We start from the raw sequence: 23,240 nt of genomic DNA on the forward strand, positions 1-23,240 counted from the left end.
TCGGCTTAAAAGTTTAACAGTATTTCAATATATATTCAATTATTATTCTTAGTGTATTATGAAGTTGGAAAGGGGGAATAGAGCGTTTTTTGGGGGGTAACGGGGTTTAATTGCAGTGGAAACGTGTTTCCCACAGGTAGCTCACGCACACACACGCACGCTAACTGACACACACACACGCACACACATGTGGCCACAGTTGGTTGCTGCCCTTTGTTGTTATTGTGAATGCCCCCTCTCCCCAATCGCCGGTTTTGTTTTGTTTTTGCTTTCGCCGTGAAGTGCAGGGTCGCCTCTATAAGGTGGAGTACTGGGGGCCCCCGCGACTGACATTATCATTTTCGTCGGAAAACTCCCCATAATTCCCATTCCCATTCCCCTTTTCCATTTCCATTTTCCATTTCGTTTGCATTTATTTGTTTGGTATTGTTTTATTTGCTTTTTATGTAAATAAAGTATGTGTGTGCACAGCTTTGTGTTTGTTTCGGTTTAATCCCCTCCTCCCATTAAATTTTCCCCCTAATGCGACCGTTACACATCCATTTCCCAAATCGAGTGGTTTGTCACGAGACAAGTCACCTGTTGATTATATTTATATATTTATGTACATCATATACATACATCGCTAATATTAAATATAGTACATAGCTAATATATAATCAAATTAAAATTAGTCAAATACGTATAAATACCATAACCAAAACCCTTTCTTATCTTTTAGCACGTTTGCATTTCTTTATCAACCAATGGAAACCATACGTCATTTTACAAAAACACTATCTCGAGAGTCTCGCGATGATAATGGTCATGGTTTTCATTCAGTACCCGGGCTCTATAAGACCTTTTATTTTCTCACACGTCACTGCATGTGCGTGCCTGTCCGTTTGTCCGTTGTCCTTATGTCCGTGAGTCCGTGGGTATGTGGGCTCAACCATTCACTCACACACGTGCACCGCCCGCTGCGCCAATACGTGCCCTTCGACCTCTTCGACGGTCTACCTCCACTTCCAGTCCTTCTCCCTACGTGCCACTCACCTCCTTCCGCCTTCCACGCAGGTCAATCCGGCGGTCCATCTTTGATGCTGTGCCTCTGATTGGATTGGATTGGAGTGCTTTGTATTGGGTGGGATCGGATCGGATCGGATTGGACTGGAATGGAAGGGAATGGATTTAAGTGCTCTGCGATTCTACCTGATCGCCCCGTGACCTTAACCATTAACCTTTTACCCGTGGAGAATATTTCAAAGTGAAGTTCTGACTGGGTTCTAATGTACAACGTACCTAAAAACCAATACAACATTATTAGCTCGAAAATATGTAGTTGTTCCATACAAATCATCACTATCCCAATCTTACCTGATCTGCAATTAAATATTTACAGCAGAATTAGCCATTCAGGGTGTAGGTCAATAATATAGTTATTAAAGGCCATGCTTCAAAATGATTTTATAAAGTCAAGAAAATTAAACAGAATTTAGTTGTATGGGACAAATTGAAATGAAAAAGTTTTTTATACCATTAACATATGAAAAGGCAATGCAATTTCGTGAAATTAAATATAAAACATAACTTTACAATATGTTATACTGCTGTTTAATTGGTTTTACTAATTCCAAACCTTTTTCATTGGCTTCTTCTATTGCAGATCCCAGTCGAATGAGCGTCAATTCCTGAAGGACTTCATCAGCGGGGCGCCAGGATCATCGGGCGCCCGTTTGGCTGCCTGGCTGCAACCAGAATCGCGTCTGGATCCCAATAAGTGAGTATATACTTAAACGAACAAATAATATTCAAACCAATTGAAGTTACTCGAATTTTTCATTCAAAATTTTAACGATTAAATAACTTAAAATTTGTATTGTTGGTTATCCGTTATATTGTTGTAATTTCATCTCAATTGGTACTGATTTTAATTTCAATTTAAATAATTTCTTATTAAATTCGTTATGTGTAACAGTTTAATTATAATATTGACATAATTCAGAATTTAACTTATTATTCAATTCTATTCCGCATAGATGTGAGCTGAACACGATCACGGAGCCGCTGCGGTACGGTTGGCCCTCCCAGGTGACGGTCACCATTCGGGACCAGTACGGCGATGCGGTTCTGGTGCCGGAGCTCAAGGTGGAGATCAAGGCGATACCCACGGGATCGGGTCCGAATGGCGGACCAGGAACGGGAACGGGAGTGGGAACGGGAACTGGAGCATCTGGAGCTGCGACAACTGCCGGAGTATCGGCACCCGGCCCGAATTTATGGATGCGCCGTGCCTCTGGAGATACCTGGGGATGGGGTGGAATGGCGCCACCACCGCGCCTCAATTACGAGCCCACCTCCAAGGAGAAGATGGTCTTCAAGGCCATCACGTTCATGAAGCCCTTCACCAACTACTCGTTCGAGGAGCTGCGCTACGCGAGTCCCGTGCAAACGCGCGTCACCGAACTCCTGAACGCCAAGGACATGGAGGATGGCACCTTCAGTGTCCAGTGGACGCCCAGTTCGGTGGGCGCCTACTGCCTGGCGGTGACCATCGATGGGATCCCGCTGGAGGAGGTCTACCGCGTCGACGTCAAGGAGGGCATCCTGCCGCCTCCAACCCAAAGGAGCAACGCCCAGCGGAGGCCGCAGGCGCCCAGCAAACTGCGACGCTTTCAGGTAGGCATCCAAATAATACACTGAAAACAATTAGCAGGCACTTAACTTTAACGTTCAAAAACATTTCAAGTATAGTAATGATTAAGTTATTATAGTACAATTTTTTTTTTTTCTAAACAAAATCGCAGGATATTTGCATTACTAGTTTTATTAGACTCTTAATTATTATGAAATAATAAATTATAAAAAAATTCCGTTTATCAAAATGACCTTTGCACCCTGGGCCATTCATCACTTTAGTACGATCATTGTGTTTTGCATTGGTTGGAAAATTGATAAAGAACATGAGGCAGCTAGAGAAAATCCTTATTACCTAATGACATTCATACATAAAAATATTAACTTTACACTGATATATTGCCCTATTATCTCCGCTTTTGATGGCGCTGCGAACCTTAACGTTTAAATGTATAACACATTATATCTAAGAGTACATACATAATATATTGAAGATAAGCTGTACTTCTCAGCTTCAAAAGTTCTTCGTTAATTAATGGTAAAATAAAACGCACTCTTTAAGTGAGTCAGGCGATATATAGTCGTTGTGGAAGATAATGTTGCACAAGTTGCTAAAAAAAACACCCAATGCCAGTCACGTAGGCAACACTAAACAAAAAACAGCACCAATAGGAGTTCACAGAGATAGGAGTTCTTGTTTTGAAAGCTGCTCAAAAAAATAAAGATATGAATCAAAATAAATTGGATCATCGGGAGGAGTCATTTCCGCGATTATCAATAACCAATAACCAACTTTACAGAACAGAGAATAAATTACAAAAGAAAGAGCACTTCCCTAATCAGTATTCCGTATTTCATTTTCCAGGCTCGTCACAGTGCAGGTCTGAGGATTCGATCGCATCCAACGCTGCAGTCGGAACAGGTGGGCGTGGTCCGAGTGGGCGGCGTTATCTCATTTATCGACGAAATCGAAAATGACGACGGCGTCTGGCTGAGATTATCGACGGAATCGATAAGGCAGCACTGCACGATGGGTTGGTATCCCACGGAGGCGTGGTGTCTGCAGTTCAACCAGCACCTGGCCAGGATGCTCCTCCAACCGGTGACCGACAAGGAGGTGAATCCCTCCTCCCGAAAAGGGGAAGTTCCCACGGAAGAGGAGGAGGAACCGCCGCCAATTAGTCCGCTGGCCAGTGGCGAAGCCAGTCCCGATCCGGAACCGGAACCCAGCCCGGTTCTCAGTCCGGCGAAGAGCAAGCATGGTCGCTTCCTGGCCGGCCATCAGTCCACCAATCCGTTTCTCTATCCCACCAAACATGTGGATCTCGCAGAGCGCGAAGCTCACGCGCAAGAGGAGCGGGAGAAGGCGGCGGCGCAGGAGGAGGAGGAGGAGGAGGAGGATGGGGAGGAGGAGCCAGCTGGCGGGGATGCCGATCAGCGGGAGCAGCCGGAACAGGAGGCTCTGCCCGCCGTGGAGCTCCTGCCCGCCCACATAGGTTCCGCCATTGCGGGCGTTGTGGGTGGTGGAGCCATCAAGTTGCAGGCGCTGCAAAAGTGGTTCAAAGGGGATGCCGTCGAGGGATCCCAACCACTTACTCCCTCCCATTCGCCTCCACTGGCTGGAGTTTCGGTTAGGGAACTAGTGAGAGCCATGGGCTGCCAGGATTCGCCACGCGGCAATGGCAATCGCAGCCAGGATCGAGCGGAGGAACCCGAGTTCAGTTTGGCCAGCATGAGGAGACCCAATTACTCCGCCAGTCAAACGGCGGCTCTTCTCTCGACCCCCAAGCACACGCCCAAAAGAAGTGCTGTCCTGCCAGCGGAAACGAGTGGCTTGGAGGATGACCTGAGTCTGCTGCAGATCACCACCACGACGACGAACCAGGGAGAGCAGCAGAGCGAGCTCCAGCTGGCCACCACTTCATCATCTTCCGCTTCGAAACGCAACACCATGGGTCCGATCAAGCGGGCAATGCCACCTTCCTTCGCGGAAAGCATTCGAGCTGTATTTGCGGCACTCCTCTGGCACGAAGGAGTCGTCCATGATGCGATGGCCTGTGCCAGTTTCCTCAAGTTCCATCCCGGATTGCCGAAGGAGGGGGCCACTGTGGTGACGAGGAGAGGGGAATCTGGAGATCCAAGGGTTCAACTGTCGCGGGAGCAGAAGGCACAGCAACGACATTCCGTGGAGGTGGCCAATGCTGGGAATTACCTGAACATCCGGCCATCCACGCTGGAAACGCTCACCAAGAGCGGCAATTGCTCGCTCCACAATCGCAGCAAGTATCGCAAGAATCTGCTGAGTGGCGGAGGAGGAGTGCTCAATTCTGGCGAGGATCCGAATCAAAAGCTGCAGGCTCTGCCGGAAATGGTGAGCGTGCTGCCGCCGGCTCTGCGGTGTCTCGTCTACTTGTGGGAGCAAATCTGCTCCGGTTGCGTGCAGATTGTCCAATCGAATGCGCTGGAGCAGAGGGAACCGCGATTGCTGTCCCCAGGGAGTCGGGATCTCAACGGAGATGCCGATGCCGAGGGCAAGGATGCCAAGTGCTCCGATCAGGGATCGGGATCCGGGGAGAAGGACCTTGGGAGGAAGTGCAAGCGCAAGAAGAAGGACGACGGCAGCTGGTGTGAGATCTGTGAGCTGTTCCTCCCGATGCCCGTCACCTACCACATGAGGATCGCCCATCCGGGATGCGGGAAATCCGCCAAGGGCAAGGGCTACAACTCGGTGGGCATCTTCTGCGAGGGATGGGCGGGCAACTGCGGTGAGGGAGGGAAGGGCGCCTCCTCCTGGTTCCTCATGTGCGATCCCTGCCGTGATCGGTATCTCGCCTCCTGCCGCAGCGCCAACAACATCAACAGCACCGCCCGCCAACTGGAATCCAGTGCCGCCGAAGGTGAGTTCTCAGTACTACTTATCATTACTCTATGCATTGGAAACAATTAAACCTTGATCTGAGCAACAGATTTTGAAAGTGCATAGCGTAAATTAACTAAAACCTTTATTAGTTTTTAAGCATTGGTTTCCTTTTAGGTGGTATGATATTTTCATGACCCCCTTTTCAAATTTCCATAAAAAATGGTTTTGCGGAAACTGATCAAATCCCAGTGCTTCTGAAACCACAACTTTCCAATTTCAATCCGATTTCAAAGTGCAATGCCTCTAAAAGTTTTTTATCACGCAAATTAAATGTTTTTTAGTTAAACAGATGTTATGAGATGTGTTTATTGTGTTTTAACTGGTGAAATGCATTAAATTAACAAACAAACAATCCTCCTGAATTGCAGGCAACGAACTGAACCTTTTTGGGGTGAAGTCCACCACGCTGATAGCCAATGCGGAGGTGTACACCACGATGCGCGAGAACGCCACCTTCCTGCTGGAGCTCTGTTCCAGTTCGAGCTCCGCATCCGGAGCAGCGGGCGGACTATCGGCGGCGGTCGGCAGCTCGAATCCGAAGAGGTCGCCGCAGCAGATGTCCGTGGTGGCCATGCCCGTGGTGATCGAGCACCAGCTGGGCAACTCCGATCTCAAGCCGAGCACCAGTCGCTGCAGCCGAATGGCCCGCCTGAGTGGCTCCAAGTTCTGTCCGGGAGTGGGAAGTGGAGCGTTCCGCAAGAGCTTCGTGGGCGGACCCCCAACGGCGCCGGAGAACGTTTGGCTGGCGCCGGAGAGCTTCGCTTGCTTGGAGTGCTTGGGAACCGCCGGTCACGAGGATCTGCCCTACGAAATGCTGGGACTGGGTCCCAATTCGAATGACAATGGATACGACAGGGTAAGTTCAAGATTGTATCAGGATTAGATCAAGATTAGATCAAGATTAGATCAAGATTAGATCAAGATCTGGGAGTATGCAAATGAAGAAATGCAGCTACAATGTTTTTTTTTGGTTTTGTTATTTCGGATTTGTTGTTTGTTCTTTTTAAAGGTTGATGATATTGCAAACTTAATGCTTACGACTTTTTTTTAGTTAGAAAAACTAAATGCTGATAATATTATTTGTTCATAAAAAAATAACAAACACTTTAAACGTATATTCAACTGCTATCATTTGTTTTTCGTTGCTATAGTTAAACCAATCTACAGGATGTTACCTTTATTTCATGTTATTCCTCTTTTTAATTGTATTTTGTATCGCCTTCGTTAACAGCCCCTTTCGGAGATCTCCTACGAGTCCTGCGAGCCGAACAACTACGAGCTGCTCTCCGGTTCGATGGCCCCAGGATCCACAGCCGCTGGCGGAGGACCGGGATCGGTGGGCGGCGGCAACCTCTCGAAGTTCCATCGCAGCTACTCGATGGGCCAGGGCTGGGCATCGCTGGCGCAGCACAACCACCCGCTGCAGCAGCAGCACCACCCGCTGCAGCAGCAGCAGCAGCAGCACAACCACCCGCAGCAGCAGCAGATGCACCTGCAACTGCAGCACCACCAGCAGCAGCCGCTGGATGCGGGTCAACCGAAGGTGGTCTACCGACGAAGGAACAACTCGACGAGCGAGGGCGACGGCTCCCTGCTCATCTGCTATCCATCGGAGCACCTGCGTCGCCTGGTGCCGCACAAGCTGTTGGCCAGCGTCTCTGTGATGCAATCGGGCGGCGGTGAGGGAACCAGCAAGGATCACTCATCGGGAGCGTTGCGAATGGATCAGTCGGCGGGTCAGAGTGGAGGAGGTAGTCTCCTGCTCGCTCGTCCTGCCATGGCCTTCATCACCCAGAAACACGAACTGGATCGATTGAGAGCGGCGATGAGGAGGAGCTTGAGGATCGCCGCCTGCAGGATTTATGCCTTGCAGGCGCTCAATTGGCTGCTGAGGAGCGTCACCCAGGGCGTTTGTCTGCACGACCTGATGTGGTGGTTCGTCAGCTCACTGACCGCCAGTGGAGCAGGGCATCCGCATGAGGGACGGACCACCGAGGAGGTAATGGAACCGGCACTGGAGCACCCGGTGGCCTACACCCAAATCAGTGGCCGGTTCGCCCACCTCATCACGCAATCCCTGCACGTTCTCCTGCAATCGGTGGCCGATCTCACGCTCCATCTGCCACTGGGATCCCCGTTGCAGCGGGTGGCGATCCAGTGCTTCGGTATAAGGTTCCGCCAGGCGGACCACCAGTTCCTCCACAGTTCGCACGTCTTTGGGAACATCTCGAAGATCCTGTCCAAGTCGGACGAGCAGAACGATGCGATGGCCGTGTCGACGATGCTGAAGCCGGACTGCGATGCCGAGCACAACCAGGTGCAGCCAGTTGCCACGGGAGGATCGGGAGCGGGAGCGGGAGCGGGAGCTCGGCTCCTCTGCTACGCCGATCTGGCCGGGATGTTCGAGGTCACCGTTTCATCGCGTCCAGCGATGGCCGAATCCCTCACGGACAACTCAACGGAAACGTTTTGGGAGAGCGACGAGGAGGATCGCAACAAGTGCAAGATCATCGAGTTGTCGCTCACCAAGTTGAACTACGCCTGCCGCTATCTTCTGGTTCACATCGACAACAGTCGAGACATTCAGGTGAGTAACTAACTCACAAATGGTTTGGAATACATCATCAATTAAGAGTGATTAAGATTTAGAAGTGTGTTCAATGTGGGTACAAAACTGCATTCCAAGTTAGTCTTAAAAGACAGTTACTAACTTCTAAATTTAATCATTTTTATTTGATTCCATTGTGGCATACCTCATTTTAAATGGAAGGTGGATTTCTTGAAGTGAGATTTTTCCAAGTTTCCGATGATAACAGAAAGGTGACCCAAAACTGCAGCTTTTCCGAGTTTCCCATGACATTACTTAACCAATTTGAATTCCAAGTTCAGAACAACATCTTACAATATTTTATTATTTATTTAACCATATTTACTTTCGATATACTTTCAGAACAAGGTGCTCAACGTGGTGTTCTATGCCGGTCAGTCGCTGGGCGACACGAACGTGATCAAGTCGGCGGACGTGGACCCGAAGGCCTGCTCCTGGATCTCGGCGAAGATCGGCGACGACAGCTGCACGCACTTCCGCCTGGAGCTGCATGGTCCGGAGAATACGCTCCGCGTGCGCCAGATCAAGTTATTGGGACTGCCAATCGGAGGAGGGTCGGTGGGTCAGGAGGATCCCTTGGACCACAGGCATCCGCCGCACTTGCGATTGAGTCACGCGTCGCGGATCCAACAGCAGATTTGCGAAGCGGAAACACTGAGGGTTTTCCGCCTGATCACGGGTCAGGTGTTTGGCAAGCTGATCAGCAATGTGAACGGGGATTTGGTGCCACCGGATTCGGCGGGCATTGGACCGCCGAGCGGTGGAGCGGCGAGTACCTCCCTCCTTGCCGATTCCCTCGATCTCAGGGAGCACATGGTGGGCATTCTGTTCTCGAGGAGCAAACTATCGCATCTGCAGAAACAGGTGATTGTGCACATTGTCCATGCGATTCGCAAGGAGGCGCAGCGAGCGAAGGAGGATTGGGAGTTGGCCAATCTGGCGCATGTGCTCAAACAGCCGCTGGAGCAGCAGCAATCTCAGCCAACTCCGGCCTCCGCCAGCAGTGAAGGTTCCCCGGAAAGGAGTCGAGCTCCGGATACCTACTGCTTCGAAATGCTCAGCATGGTTTTGGCTTTATCCGGAAGTGTCGTCGGTCGTTCGTATCTGTCGCAGCAACATGGCTTGCTACGCGATCTCCTGGGACTCCTGCACACCGGAAGCGATCGAGTGCAGCGACAGGTGACCGCCCTGCTGCGCAGGATTCTACCGGAAATATCACCCGAAAGCTTTGCCGAACTGTTGGGAGTACAGAGATTACCACCGGCGGATTATAGCATTGCTCATCAATCGGCCAGTGACTTCGATATGAGTCGCTTGGGTCTGCTGGATATTTTCCTGGCCGTGATTGCCAAGTCCCTGCAGTTGCAGATCAAGGTGAAGACCACGGCTGCCGCGGCGGGAGGATCATCTGGTTCGGGGGCTTCATCGGCGGCGGGAAGTGGAGCTGCCTTGAAGGCGGGCCAGCTGGAGAAGACGCCCGCCTTCGTGAGACTCTGCAGCTCGTTGGATCTGTCGGTGCAGCTGCTGAAGTCACGACCACCCACTGGGGAATCGGGATCCGCCGATCCCTTCCAGTTCGAGGCGGTGCCGCCGAGGAAGGAGTCGAAGAGGAATCTCAACCAGCGGTGGTTCCTCAACGGGGTGATCTCCACCAAGCAGGCGGAGAGCATTATTGGCTTAATCAGGGATCTAGCAAGTGTAAGTTGGAAATAAACAGAAAAATAAACCAAAGTTTATGGTTGAAAAACGGTTTTGAAATTTAACAAGTTAGGAGAAAATATTCGAATTACAAAAACTGGTTTATGATACTTTCTAAAACATTCTTAAGCCGTTTTGAATCTAAAACATTGAATTTGCTATTTATTTATTAGACTTTTAATTTACTTATTATTATATTATATTATATTATACAATTAATTATTCTGCAGGGCAAACTTAGTGAGAAGTGGTCGCAGATCACCAAGGCAGCGATTGCCGAGTCCGTTTTGAATCTAACTCGGTTGGAGGAGATCTACCGCTCGCCGGAGCACTGCACCAAAACCTCCACTTTGTGGCTGGCCTTGGCCAGCTTGTGTGTCCTGGACCGCGACCATGTGGAGAAGCTCTCCTCCGGCCAGTGGTCCAAGTTGTGCGACACGCGTCCACTGTGCAGCAATCACGATGACGGCGAAACGGCGGCCATCATTCAGTGCGAAACCTGCGGTTCCCTTTGCGGCGATTGCGATAGGTTCTTGCATCTGAATCGGAAAACCAGATCCCACAAGCGAACGGTGGGTTAACCTATAGATAAATAAATTAATACAATAAATAAATAATATAATAATCTGTTTTGTTCATCAGGTTTGCAAGGAGGAGGAGGAGGCCATTCGCGTGGAGCTTCACGAATCCTGTGGCCGCACGAAACTCTTTTGGTTGCTTGCCCTCGCGGATTCCAAGACCCTGAAGGCGATGGTGGAGTTCCGCGATGGCAGCCACACGATCATCTCGGGTCCGCAGGAGGCGGTGGGCAGATGCCGCTTCTGCGGCCTCACCGGCAACTCTGGACTGCTGGAGATTGGGAATGTGTGTGCAGATGCCCAGTGCCAGGAGTATGCGGCCAATTCGTGTCTAAAGACCAAGCCATGTGGCCATGCCTGTGGCGGCGTCACTGGCGAGAGGAAGTGCCTGCCCTGCCTGCAACACGTGTGCCACACAAGGGAGAACGAACTGGCAGAGGAGCTGAGGGATCCCAAGCTCACCCAGGATGCGGACGACATGTGCATGATCTGCTTCGTGGAGGCACTGTCCTGTGCTCCCTCCATACATGTAGGAATAATATTTACTCCCTTAGGAACTCTTTATAATGTTGGTGATCTTTTTAGCTGGAGTGCGGGCATGTGTTCCACTACCACTGCTGCAAGGCGGTGCTGGAGAAGCGCTGGAGCGGACCGCGCATCACCTTCGGCTTCTCCCTGTGTCCCATCTGCAAGGCGGACATCCAGCATCCCCTGCTGGCGGACATCCTAGAGCCGATCAACGGACTCAAGCAGGACGTCAAGCGCAAGGCGCTCATGCGGTGAGTTGGGAACTTCAAAATGAGCTAACGATAATAATAGGAAATAAGAGAAACCTATAAGGTCTATGAAATTTGATAAATTAACTAAATCGAAAAAGGGATGTACCCTATTATTTAATTGGTAATTCATTTATGAACTATTAAAAATATATTTTTAATTGAGAACTATTTACCTAAAAATGTAATATATAATATAATATTATATATAATATGCTTAACTTGCCCAAAATTCAAACATATTTAAAAAAGGTTTTAAAAACGATTAACTATAAAGTTTGTGTTAGGTTTTTATGACATTATTTATATCCATTATATTATGTTCGTAATAGTTTTCTATATATAATTAATGCTAATCCAATGTTCTTAAATCATTTCTAAAATTTGTTCTACGTTTATTTAATATAATAATATAATATTTCCAACCTATCTCTCAAACATTTAGTAATCCAACCAATCCCTTTTTGTTTTCCAGAATCAAGTACGAGGGCGTGGTGAAGGACACCGATAGCAAGGACGTGAACATGACCCAGCTGGCGATGGATCGGTACGCGTACTACGTGTGCTTCAAGTGCCAGAAGGCCTACTACGGCGGCGAGGCGCGCTGCGATGCGGAGATCGGCGAGAAGTTCGATCCGGAGGAGCTGGTCTGCGGCGGATGTTCGGATGTGGCGCGGGCACAGATGTGTCCGAAGCACGGCACCGATTTCCTGGAGTACAAGTGCCGCTACTGCTGCTCGGTGGCGGTGTTCTTCTGCTTCGGAACGACGCACTTCTGCGATACCTGCCACGATGACTTCCAGCGGTTGACCAACATACCCAAGGTCAAGTTGCCACAGTGTCCAGCGGGACCGAAGGCCAAACAGCTGTTGGGCGACGAGTGTCCGCTGCACGTGATGCATCCGCCCACCGGCGAGGAATTCGCCTTGGGATGCGGAGTCTGCCGCAATGCCCAGACATTTTAGCCACGCAAGGATCACGGATCAAGGTCCAATTACAAAAGGGACGCCCCTTCCGAATCAGAATCGGATGAAGATGACAATGATGATGATGATGATGATGAGGATCCGAAAGAGTGGTTGGGAACGTGGTCCCAATCGAGTGACTGGCGGACATATTTGTAGAGATTAAAAACAACCGAAAAAAAAAAACTAGACCCAGTACCCAAAACCAAAACCAAAAACCAAAAAACCCATGGAAGGATCAAACTTTCATTCCTCTAGACACTAATTCACACATCGGAATGGTTAAATGGAAAACGGATAGATATTTTCTAGGATAGCTGATATTTGAACGATGGATATTGGATTACAGATTAGCAAATAGCAAATAGCGTAAAGCATATATTTCACACACCCAGGCAATATTATTTTGTAACACTCGAAAATGAATCTCCCATTTCAAAGATCAAGAAAAAAAAAACACTCACTATTTATTTAATGTACAATTCGGAGTCGAGCGAGCGAGTGCGAGCGAGAGAGAAAAAGAGGGAGAGGGAGGGAGAGAGAGAAGATTCGAGTGCGGGAGAGAGAGCGCGAGAAGTGTGTACATAATCCTCCTGCTCCCTGACCTCTAGCCTCCGACCACCATGACCTCCTCCTGCCATTCTCCTGCACCTCCTCCTCTTCCTCCTTCTCCTCCACCTCCTCCTCCACCTCCTCACCCTCACTCCAACAAAGGCACATTATGCTACATTTATATATACTGCAAATAACTAAATTATATATATTTATTATGAATGCGACGAGCGGAAGGATGCAATAAAAATCAACTCTGAATGTACATTTTCTGTTTCGAATTTTGTATAAAGTAAGTAAGTACAATTATCCGAATTAAAAGATACTGCAAGCTGTTATCATCGTTTCAGAAAAGTCTAGGGTAACCCCCACAAAATTTTCGAAAAAATTCATTTTGCAAATTCATTTCCCATTGAGATAAAATGATTTTTGGCCATTTCATGCAGGTTTCCCTCAAAAATAAATGTGCAAAACAACAGCATACTTAAAAGGGCATCAAGTCTTTCAAGTATTATTTACATCATACTCACCATCTGTTCATATTTTTCCGAACAAAAAACAAAAGATTGGATGGAATTTTTTAAAAACATTTATGTATGTATTTCTCTTTTCTTTGTTTCTTTCATTTATTGTGTCTTAGCTTCTGTTCTGCGCTTTTTTAGCGGTTCTGAAAATTGCTTTCTTTGCTTCGCCGCTTTCTTAGTTTTTGGGTTCCCCATTTTCGATCGGTCCGGTTTTTAAGCCCAAAGATATGGGTGTATTTCCGGTCGGATGTTTCATTTTGGTTTTGTGTGTGTGTGTGTGTGTGAGTGAGTGTGGGTCGAATGCGGCAATAATCAAGTAACTATACACATTAACTGTAGGCATTAATCCAGCGATTCTCAAATAAATGTTACAACTATTTCTGTTATCGATTTCGCGGCTTGTCTCCTGGCATTTAATCAGTGGCCCAAGGACGAGTCCTAGCAAGCTTCAAATGGTATAAACTACCTATATATACATATATCGGTATATATGCACGTGTATATATATATATATATATTATGTGGGTGTATGTATATAACTGTAAATCTGCTCAGCAAAGCCGTGGCTTGATGTCTCTAAGTTTTTTTTTTTTTGGCGCCGTGGAACCAAAACTCAATTGATTTCAAACTGTTTTATACATGCTCGTATTAATTATGGTATTTTTTACTTGGAATGTTGCAATTGCAATATGTAGTATTTTTGCGTTTTTCTTTTTTAAATTTGTAGTTAATTGGTAATTTTGTTTCCTTTCTTTTTGCTTTGTTTCTTTTTGTTTGTTTGTTTGTTTGTAAATATATAAATAGGCAGCTTTTCGACTTTTAAAAACAAAGGGCGCGTGTACGAAAGAAGTTTCAGTTTTTGTTATTTTTTTTAAGGTATTTCATGTTTTCGGTATTTAAGCAACTATGCTTCTCAAATTGGTGGAAAATGTTTAACATTGCTTTATCGCGTTTGTTCTTGTTTCATCTTGTTGTTTGTAAAATTTTGGTTCTTTTTCGTCTAGAGTCTAGAGCATAATGCTAAATATTTTGGTTTAGTATTTTCAGTATCTTTAGTATGTTTGGTTTAGCCGTAATATTTTTTGGTTTTATTCTTTTATTTTATTTTTTAGCATTGCTGTGGGACTTACGTAATAAATGGAAAAACGAAAATGAGGCGCGTGTTTTTCTTGATTAAGGCTTTTTCTATCATTGTATAATGTATAGTTAAATTAATTTTGTTTTCACTTTGGGGCTGTGTAAACGGTATTCGTTAATTGAGTGTTGTGAGTTAATTTTGCTCTCATCTCTGGCTTGCATTAATTGTGTATATTCTTGAGTGTTTGTTTTAGTTTACTTTCATTTTGTTTTAAGTTGTTTAGAAAAAAATTCTGGCGTATAAAAGCTTAATTTTGATAGGTTGTTCTTGTTATCGTTCTAGGTGTAACTAGAGGTACACATATATATGTACATGTACATATCTATAATAATAATATGGTTTAATCAGTTTCTTTGGCGCCTCTCAGCGAATCTCCCATCAGACGGACCCAAATCGAATCGAACCGACCTTCAGTTGCCTACCTTCTGGCGATCTATATAAATATCAGACTGATCTGGCCCTTTTCTAGGCGAAATCGAAGGCCAGAACAGCATGAGTTCTGAGTTTCTCTATCTGGGATTCGAGACAAGGGTTTTTATTCGATTTATTATGTTTTGTTTTGTTTTGCCCGGTTGTATATACATGAGATATCCACATATATCCACACCCTCCCGTAAATTGTTCAATATAAATTTCGACTAAATTGCTCGCCCAGCTTGATCTAAAAATTGTAATTGCACCACTTTAGTTTCACGTTTTCGTTCGCTTTTAATGCTAACGCTAGATTTAGTTTTAGGTCTGAGTTGCTAGTTTTGCTGAATGCTGCTTGAGTTGGTTTAGTTACTTTAGGTTATATTTATAAGGCTCTGTGTAGTTGGGTCTAAAACACCCGAAAATAACACTAACGATGGGGGCTAAAGCGAGAGAGTGAGAGAGAGAGACAGAGAGAGAGAGAGATAGTGGGGATAGTGGGAGAGAGGGGTCAAACAATACGAGTACTAAGCTGCTATCGTATCAGTGCTATCGTATCTTTACCATATACATATGAGGACTATCGGTATCCCTTCCTTTTTTTCTCCAGCCTAGTGCGTCTTAGCTTTCCTTACTCAGTTGGTTTGCTGCCTAATCGCTATTAATTATATTATTTAGTTTATATATATGTTTAGGTATATTTGATTTATTGTTATAAAAAAAATTCCTATGTACAGTGAGCCCACTACATTCGTTAAACTTTCTACTAGAACTTAAGACCTAAACGTATGCAACAAATTGGTTTCTTCGCTATTCATTAACTTTTTGATTCTTGGTTGAGTATTGTGGAAATACGTATATGTATTAGGGTGAGTGTGACTGACTGACTGACTGACTGAGTGAGTGAGTGTTGGGTTTACTCAATTTTAATACCACTTGAATTGCTTTTGGTTTGACGGGGAGGAGCTGTCGCTCGATTTTGGGAATGGGAATCGAAAAAATCTACAACTAGAACTAAGTAACTTTCGCGGCGAGACCCGATTCCCCGATTAGTCCCACCCATCAATATCATTATCGATACCCCAAACTAAATAGGGAAGACAGTTCGTATGTACTTGTAGTCGTAGTCGTATTTACGGGGAACGGGTAACTCTGCCGACACTCTACTCTAGATATCCATAAGTATCAAATATCAAATAGCAATTATCAAATACCAACTAGGGAATCGAAAAAACGGTAACCGAACGAGATTCAAGTGGACTCCAACTGATGCGATGTCTCTGTCTTAAACGTAATGAAACCTTGCCTCAAAACTGTCCATCCATTATACTCGTACTCCCCAAATGTCCTTCTACCTAAACGTACTATATAACGCGATCCCGGTTTCCTAACTTTATCCTTCATTACTCCTTCGCTATAAACTATATGCCAAGTGCAAGCCTATCAAATGCCAGCATAAACAAATATCTAGTTTAATTCTTTTTTTTTTGTCGAAACTTTCAAATTGATTTAGCTAAATTTTATCACAAAATATGTGTATGTATGTGTGTGTGGGTGTGTGTGAGTGTGTTGGTGAGCGTGTAGTAACATATTTTGCTAAATTTTAATTCAAATATTTACAATGCCCAAAGAAATCATTTTGGATCCTTGCTTTTAACTACAGATTTGCTATTTGTTTTCTTTTTTTGGTTTTCAGTGTTTTTTTTTGGTTTTGAATCTAGTTTTTCGTTTTTGGTTTCTTAGGTCTGTCGATTGTCGTTTCGTTTAGCGGCCACATTTCTGCTGTTTCCATATCTTTTTGGTTTTCCTTACTTAAGCTTTACTGTTGCTGAGTTAACTATTTGGTTGAGTTGAGTTTTTTCGAGACTATAAGCCTACAATTAGGGAGCCAAGCGAGTGCGAGTGCCAGAGTGCTCAAGCCGAGTTTTCGTTAAGTTATTTAGATAGGACGGGTTATATCCATATATCTCTGAATCTGTATGTGTGTGTGTGTGACTCTATGTATTTACATTCTCCCAAAAGCTAGATTTTGTCGTTATCTGTGTGTGTGTGTGAGTGTATGTGGCATCCCTGTGGATCCTTTTCTAAAGTTAGGTTTTAGGCTATGTACAATTCACGGGCATTGTTTTTTTGTTTTTTGGTTTGTAAGCTTGTTTCTTCTGGGTTTTTGCCTCCTTTAGCAGTTATCACAAAATTATCCATATATACATACAGCTATATCTGTGTCTGTCAGTGTGTGTGTGAGTGTGTCCTGTGACCTTTACAACGTTTCTTTATGTATATACGTATGTATAGTTTATATAAAGGTAAATAATTGCAGTAAATGTAGCAAATTCGTAAGCAATATGCTTGCCTTAATCGTTATCATTTATCGGTATGGCTAAACGCTATCGTAATCATAATCATAATCATGTAACGGTTAAAGAGTATCGAATATCGAGTATCGAGCACTTCCATTCAGTGTGTGTGTTTGTGTGTGTGTATGTGTGTGTGTGAGAGAGAGAGGGATAGCATTAGGTTGAGATTTGTGTAGCGAAAAAGAAAGGTTTTCATCCAAAACTCCACTACAACGTATTTTCCCATACATTCTGAAAGAACTATAATTCTGAAAGATTTAAAAATTCGTATGGAATTCTACATTACATATTAAATAACAAATTGATTAATTCATTTTAAATTAGGAGTATACAGAATACCCATTTCCAGGAGCTTTAGAACATATCACTTTAGAAATAATTTTCGAGATCATATTTTAAATAATAATAAATTATAATATGGTGGCGATGCAGAAGAAAGTTAATTTTATATTCTACATTTTAAACAATTGGATCGCTTCAGCTACCATATATTTGCTAATTTTTTGCGGGAAAGCCTTTTATAATTTTGAGGATAAATACGTTGTAGAGGTTTTTCGAGAATCATGTGTTTTGAGTTGAGGTTACAGCTGTATCTTAAGTATATAGACTAACTAAGCGTAGGCGTAGGCTTGCGAGTGGGCGTGGCTGGGCCCCTACTCCCCCGTTATGTTTCTTTGTATCCTTTATGTTGCTCCTGTTACTCCTCCTTCTCCTGGCTGGAGTCCTTCTCCTCCTCGTCTCGCTCCCGAATCGTGGGCTACAGGAACTCTTGCAGTTTGCCTCGTCCGCTGCCCGTTGGCGTTGTTGTTGTTGTTGCTGTTGTGGCGGTGGTGCTGGTTGGCGTGCCACTACCACTGCCCGGAGGCGGTGTGGTGGGCGTGGCACCTGCTCCCGAACCCGATCCCGAACCGGAACCACCTCCTCCGCCGCCGCCCGTTGAAGTTGAAGGGAGTTGCGCCGCTTGGAAATCCTCCTCGAGCAATCGCAAATGGAGCAGCTCCGCCGCCGGCGTTGTGGGCGATTGATCAACGGCAGTTGGCGACTGCTGTTGCTGTTGCTGATCCGCTGACGCTGGCGCCGATGACGTCATGCCAGATCCGGTTACGCCCGCGGGAGCTGCGGTCGCGGTGCCGGCCGTCGAGGCGAGTGTCTGCTTAGGAGGCGCCGGTGCTTTCCTGCTCTTCGAGCGTCGCTTCTTGAGCATCAGCGGCCCCAGGCCGTTGCCTCCCGCGCTCGACACAACTGGTGCGCCCGGATTTAGCAGGCCAGCGCCACCAGCGACAGCTGTAGATCCCGCTACCATTCCAGATCCCATTCCCGATCCCCCTGGCGATGAAATGGTTATCACAGTGTCCACCGGACTCGTTGCCACCGATGTGCCAGCGGCAGCCTGTGTTGCTGTGGTTGCACCACCACCACCACCACTCGCACCGCATCCCGCACAGATCTCATCGCCGGGTGTCGTCTGGCCACTGCTGTTGTCCGGAGCGGTGCCACCTGCTCCCGCTGCCGCTCCACCCAGCCGCTTGACCAGTTCGCCCAGCAGATCCTCAATGCGTCCGATCCGCTGCTGCATTCGCTGCAGCTCCAGCCGCACATCCACCTTCATGTCCAGCACGGTGGCGATGAGATCACGCTGCGCCAACGTGGGCGGCGTCTCCCGGAGTCCCGTGTCGTAGGTATCCGAGGTGGTGGCCCTCGAGCTGGCCATCTCGATCTGGCGTTCCCGCTCCAAGGCGAGATTGCGATCCCCCTTGGCAACGACGGCCACAACAGCTCCACCGCCAGCCGTCGCCGATGATGATGAAGTGGTGGCCACTGGCTGTGGTCCGGTGGATCCACCACCTCCTCCTCCTCCAGCTCCTCCTGCCGCTGCTGATCCAGCTGCTCCTCCGCCGGCGGCACCTTCGATGACCACGCGACTATCCCGACTCGGTGGCGAGGAGTCCACCTCGCCGCCCTCGTCGATTGTGTCCTGGCGGGCCAGAGTCGCCTGACTCGCCTGCAGCTTGGGCGCCTTGGGAAAAACCTGGAGGTGACGTTTAATGGAACAATGGACGATGCGGATGCAAATGCGGGATTTTCAGGCGGGTTGTTGCATGGTTTTTTTTTTTTTTGGTTTTCGGTTTTTGGTTTTTGTTTTTAGTTGGCAGGGGAGAAAAGTGAGAAAAAGTGTTTGTTTGAGTTGGTTGTTTTTTGGTTCGGATTATCAGTTTGGTGGATTGATCGGTTGTTTGTTTGATTGATTGATTGGCGAGGCATTCATTTCGTTTGTTGTTGCAGTTGCAGGTTGGTAGTTTTTTTTTTGGTTTTTTGTTGCAGTTTGGCAGAGTGCATAGTGCATTGAATTTATTCCAATATTTTTTTCAAGTTGCATTTGTTGTGGTTTTTGTTTTTCCAATGAGGAACCAATTTTAAGTTGTTGTAGCAAGGCAGGCAATATTATTATTTCAATTTTTTGATTTTTGTGGCGAGATAAAGAGAGAAGTCAAAGGTAAACGGAAAAAGTAAAAGAAGAAGATCATATCAATTTGGTTGGGGATCATTGCAATATAAACAATCTAAAGGCGGTTTTGCGAGGTGTTTTTTCTTCTTTTTTTTTTGCTTTTTTTTTTAAGGACAGTGGACGTCGTGCGGGGCTCAAAGTTTCGGCATTGGGCGGGCACGATTACGGCTTATCGATAGGCATTACTCAATGATCGTAAGGATTTTCAAGCGCTTATTTACTAAAACTGCACACAGTAAAGCACAAATTTATAGTTAACATCTTTGATGAGTGATCGATTAGTAGCTTGGTGTGTTATAATTTGTAACGATTACCAATATACCTGCCCGCCCATTTGCCTATCGATCGTAAAACCGATAACAGTGAATCGTGTGCCAGAGTGGGACAGCCAACTAAAATAGCGGTTAAACAAACTAATTGTTCGTACACTTACTTTGCTTAATTGTAAATGCTATTCAATTCGATTGCACAATTGACAAAATGGTAAATACGAAATGATAATTGAGATAATAAACGCAAATTGATTGAGTAACCGCATTCGAAATCGATAGCAATATCGAGATCACGTAATCGGAAGTGAGAAGAGCAAACGAAAGGCAAAAAAAGGAGAGACAGTTATCATTAGATGGGAACCCAACAAACATGCATTTTAGCATTTTCTTTCGGGACATGTCTGTTTCGGTTTACTTTTGTAGTGAATGTTACCATGGTTATATGGCTGCTTGTTTTTTTTATCTAATAAGGTTACCTGATTTCTATTACTAAATTAACGAAATTTAAAAAAAAAATTTAGATGTTTTTTTTAACAAGCAGGCGTACAAACATGGTATCTGTAGCTAAGCTTGGTTTCTCTGACATACACCTATCTTTTTCAAAATTATTAAACAGATTCTTTAGCCTTCACATAATTTTGTGTGTTTTAAATGTTTTTTTGCGACTCATTTATTTTTAAGAGATATTGAAAGCAAGCTTTTTATGTCACATTTTTGGGACATTTTTAGCAGATCAGAACTGCATGTCAGAGGAAACAAGCTCTGAAGGAGATAAATATCAAATCAAAACGAATCAAATTGAGTTGAAATTTAGTAGCACAGATTCGGATGATCCTCATCCTTTCCTCCAAAATGTTTTTGGTGTGACCTCGTGTGTTTCTTTGATTGTGTGTGTTTTTGGCCCAGATCGCAGATCTTGGATCCCAGATGGTGGGTGGATCACCGATCACAGATCTCAGATCCGTTGGGGCTATTTGCGTATAATTACTTTGTTGCCTTGTCCACCATTGCTACTCGAAGTACTACTCTGCCGCGCTTGGGCGGTGCTCTCACGGAGGCTTTCGCGGGCGCTCAAACTTCTCGAGACGGCTACCTTGGCGCTGGTGTCGCTAGCTGAATCGACGCTTGAACTGCCCAGGAGGCGTCCCCACTTGCTTGCCCGTGTACTGCGCGCAGATGGTGGACCCGATGAGGGCGATGGGGATGGCGATGGCGAGGGCGCCGCGGCGGTGCTGAGGATGCGAGCGTCCTCGGTCAGTGTCAGTTTGGCTGGTAGCTTCTTGTATATGTTGTTGCATTTTTGGATTGTCGATTATATGGTTGGTTTTTTTTTTTTTTTTTCATTTTTAGCATGGGGCATTAATCGAGCATTTATCGAGCAAGCATTATATATATATATATATATATTATATATCAGGCGTTTTGCGATCAAAAATGGGGGAGAGAGAGAGAGAGAGAGAGAGAAGAAGAGAGAGAAAGTGTGGGGGGTTTTGGGGAAAAGCAAGGGGAAATTTTGATTCGGGTGTGGGGGGAAATAATACAGAATTTTCCGTTAGTAATTTTGTTTAAACGATTTCAATTGTAGTTTAGCCAAATTCACAACATAAACGAAAGGAATCAAAGATCAAGACAAAGCATTTACAAAGCGAAAGGTACAGTTGTGTCGTGGTGGATTTTGTGATATTGTTTTTTGGTGAGAATGGTTTGTTAGTCGTGAACAGTTATATGCATTATGCGTAAGCATGTTAAAGAAAGACAAAGACAAAGAAAGACATACAACGAGCATAAGTCACTTTTGTTTACAAGTTCATCGGTTCGATAAAAAAGAACATTAGTTAAGCAATACAACGGTTATTAACTACTGTAAACGGTTAACGGTAAGTTGGTGGGGGTGGCAATCGGTTGCCCCACCGGTCGTGTTTCAGTGCCCGGGTGTTTCGGTTCGCCTGGGGGCTTGGACTCTGGCTGGAGCTGTGATTGGTGGTTTGTGAGGCTGAGGCTTCGAAAGAAACGTTAGTTCGGTTAACGGTGAACAATGCGGCGGAAACGAATGGCAACGGAACGGGTTCGAACCGTGGTGATTTTGAGCCAACGGAAAAGGAACACAGATTTTTAACAGCAACGAAAAAGGATATAAAATACCTTCTGCGATTGTGCGATAAGATAGGTGGATACTTGGACATTTTTTCTATAATACAAACTGTTTTATTTTGCATTCTTGTACACTTTATTTATGATAACATTTTAGAATTTTGCATTTAAGCGTTTTTTATATTTTAGTTGGTTGATAAATCTTACAAGTAGTCTTAAATTCGAATGTTTTTTTTTTTTAATTTAAATGTTATTTTATCCAGATGGTTAGTTAAAGCTTATCGCACAATGACATAGAACAAACGCACATCGAACTACCCAATAAACACATTAAAGAAACGTGAAAATGGAACGATAAATAACAACAACGAAACACTGGAAACGGAACACGGAAAGCGGAATGCACAGCAACAGAGAGACAGAGACAGAGACACAGAGAGAGAGAGAGAGACCATACAGGGACATCCCAATCCCAAGGACTCACCTTAGTTCGCTCGACTTCGCCGTCGCCCTTCTCAACATCACTTTGCCCGGATCCGCCGACGAGCTCCTTACTGCCCGCCTGAACCTGCGGAGTCCGACGGAACTTGGAGAAGATCTTACGGACGAGATGATCCTGATTCTGGGGCAATTGCGGCTCGTTCTTACGCCGTTCGGCCAATTCTTTTTCGCGCTTCACATCGGCCACCTTGCGAAAAATCAGTCGATGTCTGAGATTGTAGGTGAGCACCAGATTGCGTGCAAAGCTATTCGCAAATGCCGAATAGAAATCGAGGACTTCGAGCAATTTATCACGTTTGATGGCATGCAAATCACAATAGGTCAGAGCACGCACATTAGCAGCGCTCTGGCCAACGGCCGAGTCCTTCCAGAATTGATCGCCGAAGACGTCTCCCTTGCCTGGAATAGCCAATTGTTCTCAGTGTGGAGTGTGGCTCGATAAGGAGCCGCAAAACTATATTCTTCACTTATTTGAATAACAAGTTTTGGTCAAAAATTGACTGCTATCGAAAAAATCGATGTCATACTATAAAAATATTTTGTTTACCTTAAAGAAAAGTTAAGGTAACGATGCAATTAAAAAAATATTATTTAACGGTTAATCAAATCACAATCATTATTATATACCACCGATTCTGCATGCATACAGAATCGAAATAATCGAAACGAATAGTTCTGCGGCTTTCGCTGGAGCAAATAGTGAAATAAGTTGGTAATCCGGTTAACT

At 45.4% G+C, this 23,240-nt stretch overlaps 2 protein-coding genes across 13 annotated transcripts in view; one reads left to right on the forward strand and one right to left on the reverse strand.

Annotated features, from left to right (window-relative positions):
- Positions 1-12,978, forward strand: part of LOC108094585 (E3 ubiquitin-protein ligase highwire) — a 52,936-nt gene extending 39,958 nt beyond the window's left edge. Inside the window, exons 14-23 of the mRNA XM_017195203.2 lie at positions 1,646-1,759; positions 2,019-2,658; positions 3,482-5,513; positions 5,905-6,392; positions 6,768-8,123; positions 8,487-9,842; positions 10,073-10,414; positions 10,485-10,949; positions 11,006-11,199; positions 11,672-12,978. Of these exons, the coding sequence (XP_017050692.1) occupies positions 1,646-1,759; positions 2,019-2,658; positions 3,482-5,513; positions 5,905-6,392; positions 6,768-8,123; positions 8,487-9,842; positions 10,073-10,414; positions 10,485-10,949; positions 11,006-11,199; positions 11,672-12,161 (7,477 nt within the window). The 3' untranslated portion in view covers positions 12,162-12,978. The remainder of the gene's footprint in view (positions 1-1,645; positions 1,760-2,018; positions 2,659-3,481; positions 5,514-5,904; positions 6,393-6,767; positions 8,124-8,486; positions 9,843-10,072; positions 10,415-10,484; positions 10,950-11,005; positions 11,200-11,671) is intronic.
- Positions 12,979-13,284: 306 nt separating this feature from the next.
- Positions 13,285-23,240, reverse strand: part of LOC108094607 (potassium voltage-gated channel protein eag) — a 62,850-nt gene continuing 52,894 nt past the window's right edge. For 8 of the 12 annotated variants that reach the window (XM_017195261.2, XM_017195260.2, XM_043207548.1 and 5 more), the window contains 3 exons: positions 22,497-22,912; positions 20,910-21,200; positions 13,285-19,172 (listed from right to left, as the gene is read on the reverse strand). In XM_017195261.2, coding sequence (XP_017050750.1) covers positions 17,901-19,172; positions 20,910-21,200; positions 22,497-22,912 — 1,979 coding nt within the window. In that variant the 3' untranslated portion in view covers positions 13,285-17,900. Of the gene's footprint in view, positions 20,101-20,909; positions 21,201-22,496; positions 22,913-23,240 lie in introns of all 12 variants that reach the window. The other 4 variants (XM_017195266.2, XM_017195263.2, XM_017195272.2 and 1 more) reach the window with 2 other exon arrangements.

Source organism: Drosophila ficusphila, unplaced genomic scaffold (genome assembly GCF_018152265.1).
Source record: "Drosophila ficusphila isolate 14025-0441.05 unplaced genomic scaffold, ASM1815226v1 contig_198, whole genome shotgun sequence".
In the NCBI taxonomy this organism is placed as follows: Eukaryota; Metazoa; Arthropoda; class Insecta; order Diptera; family Drosophilidae; genus Drosophila; species Drosophila ficusphila.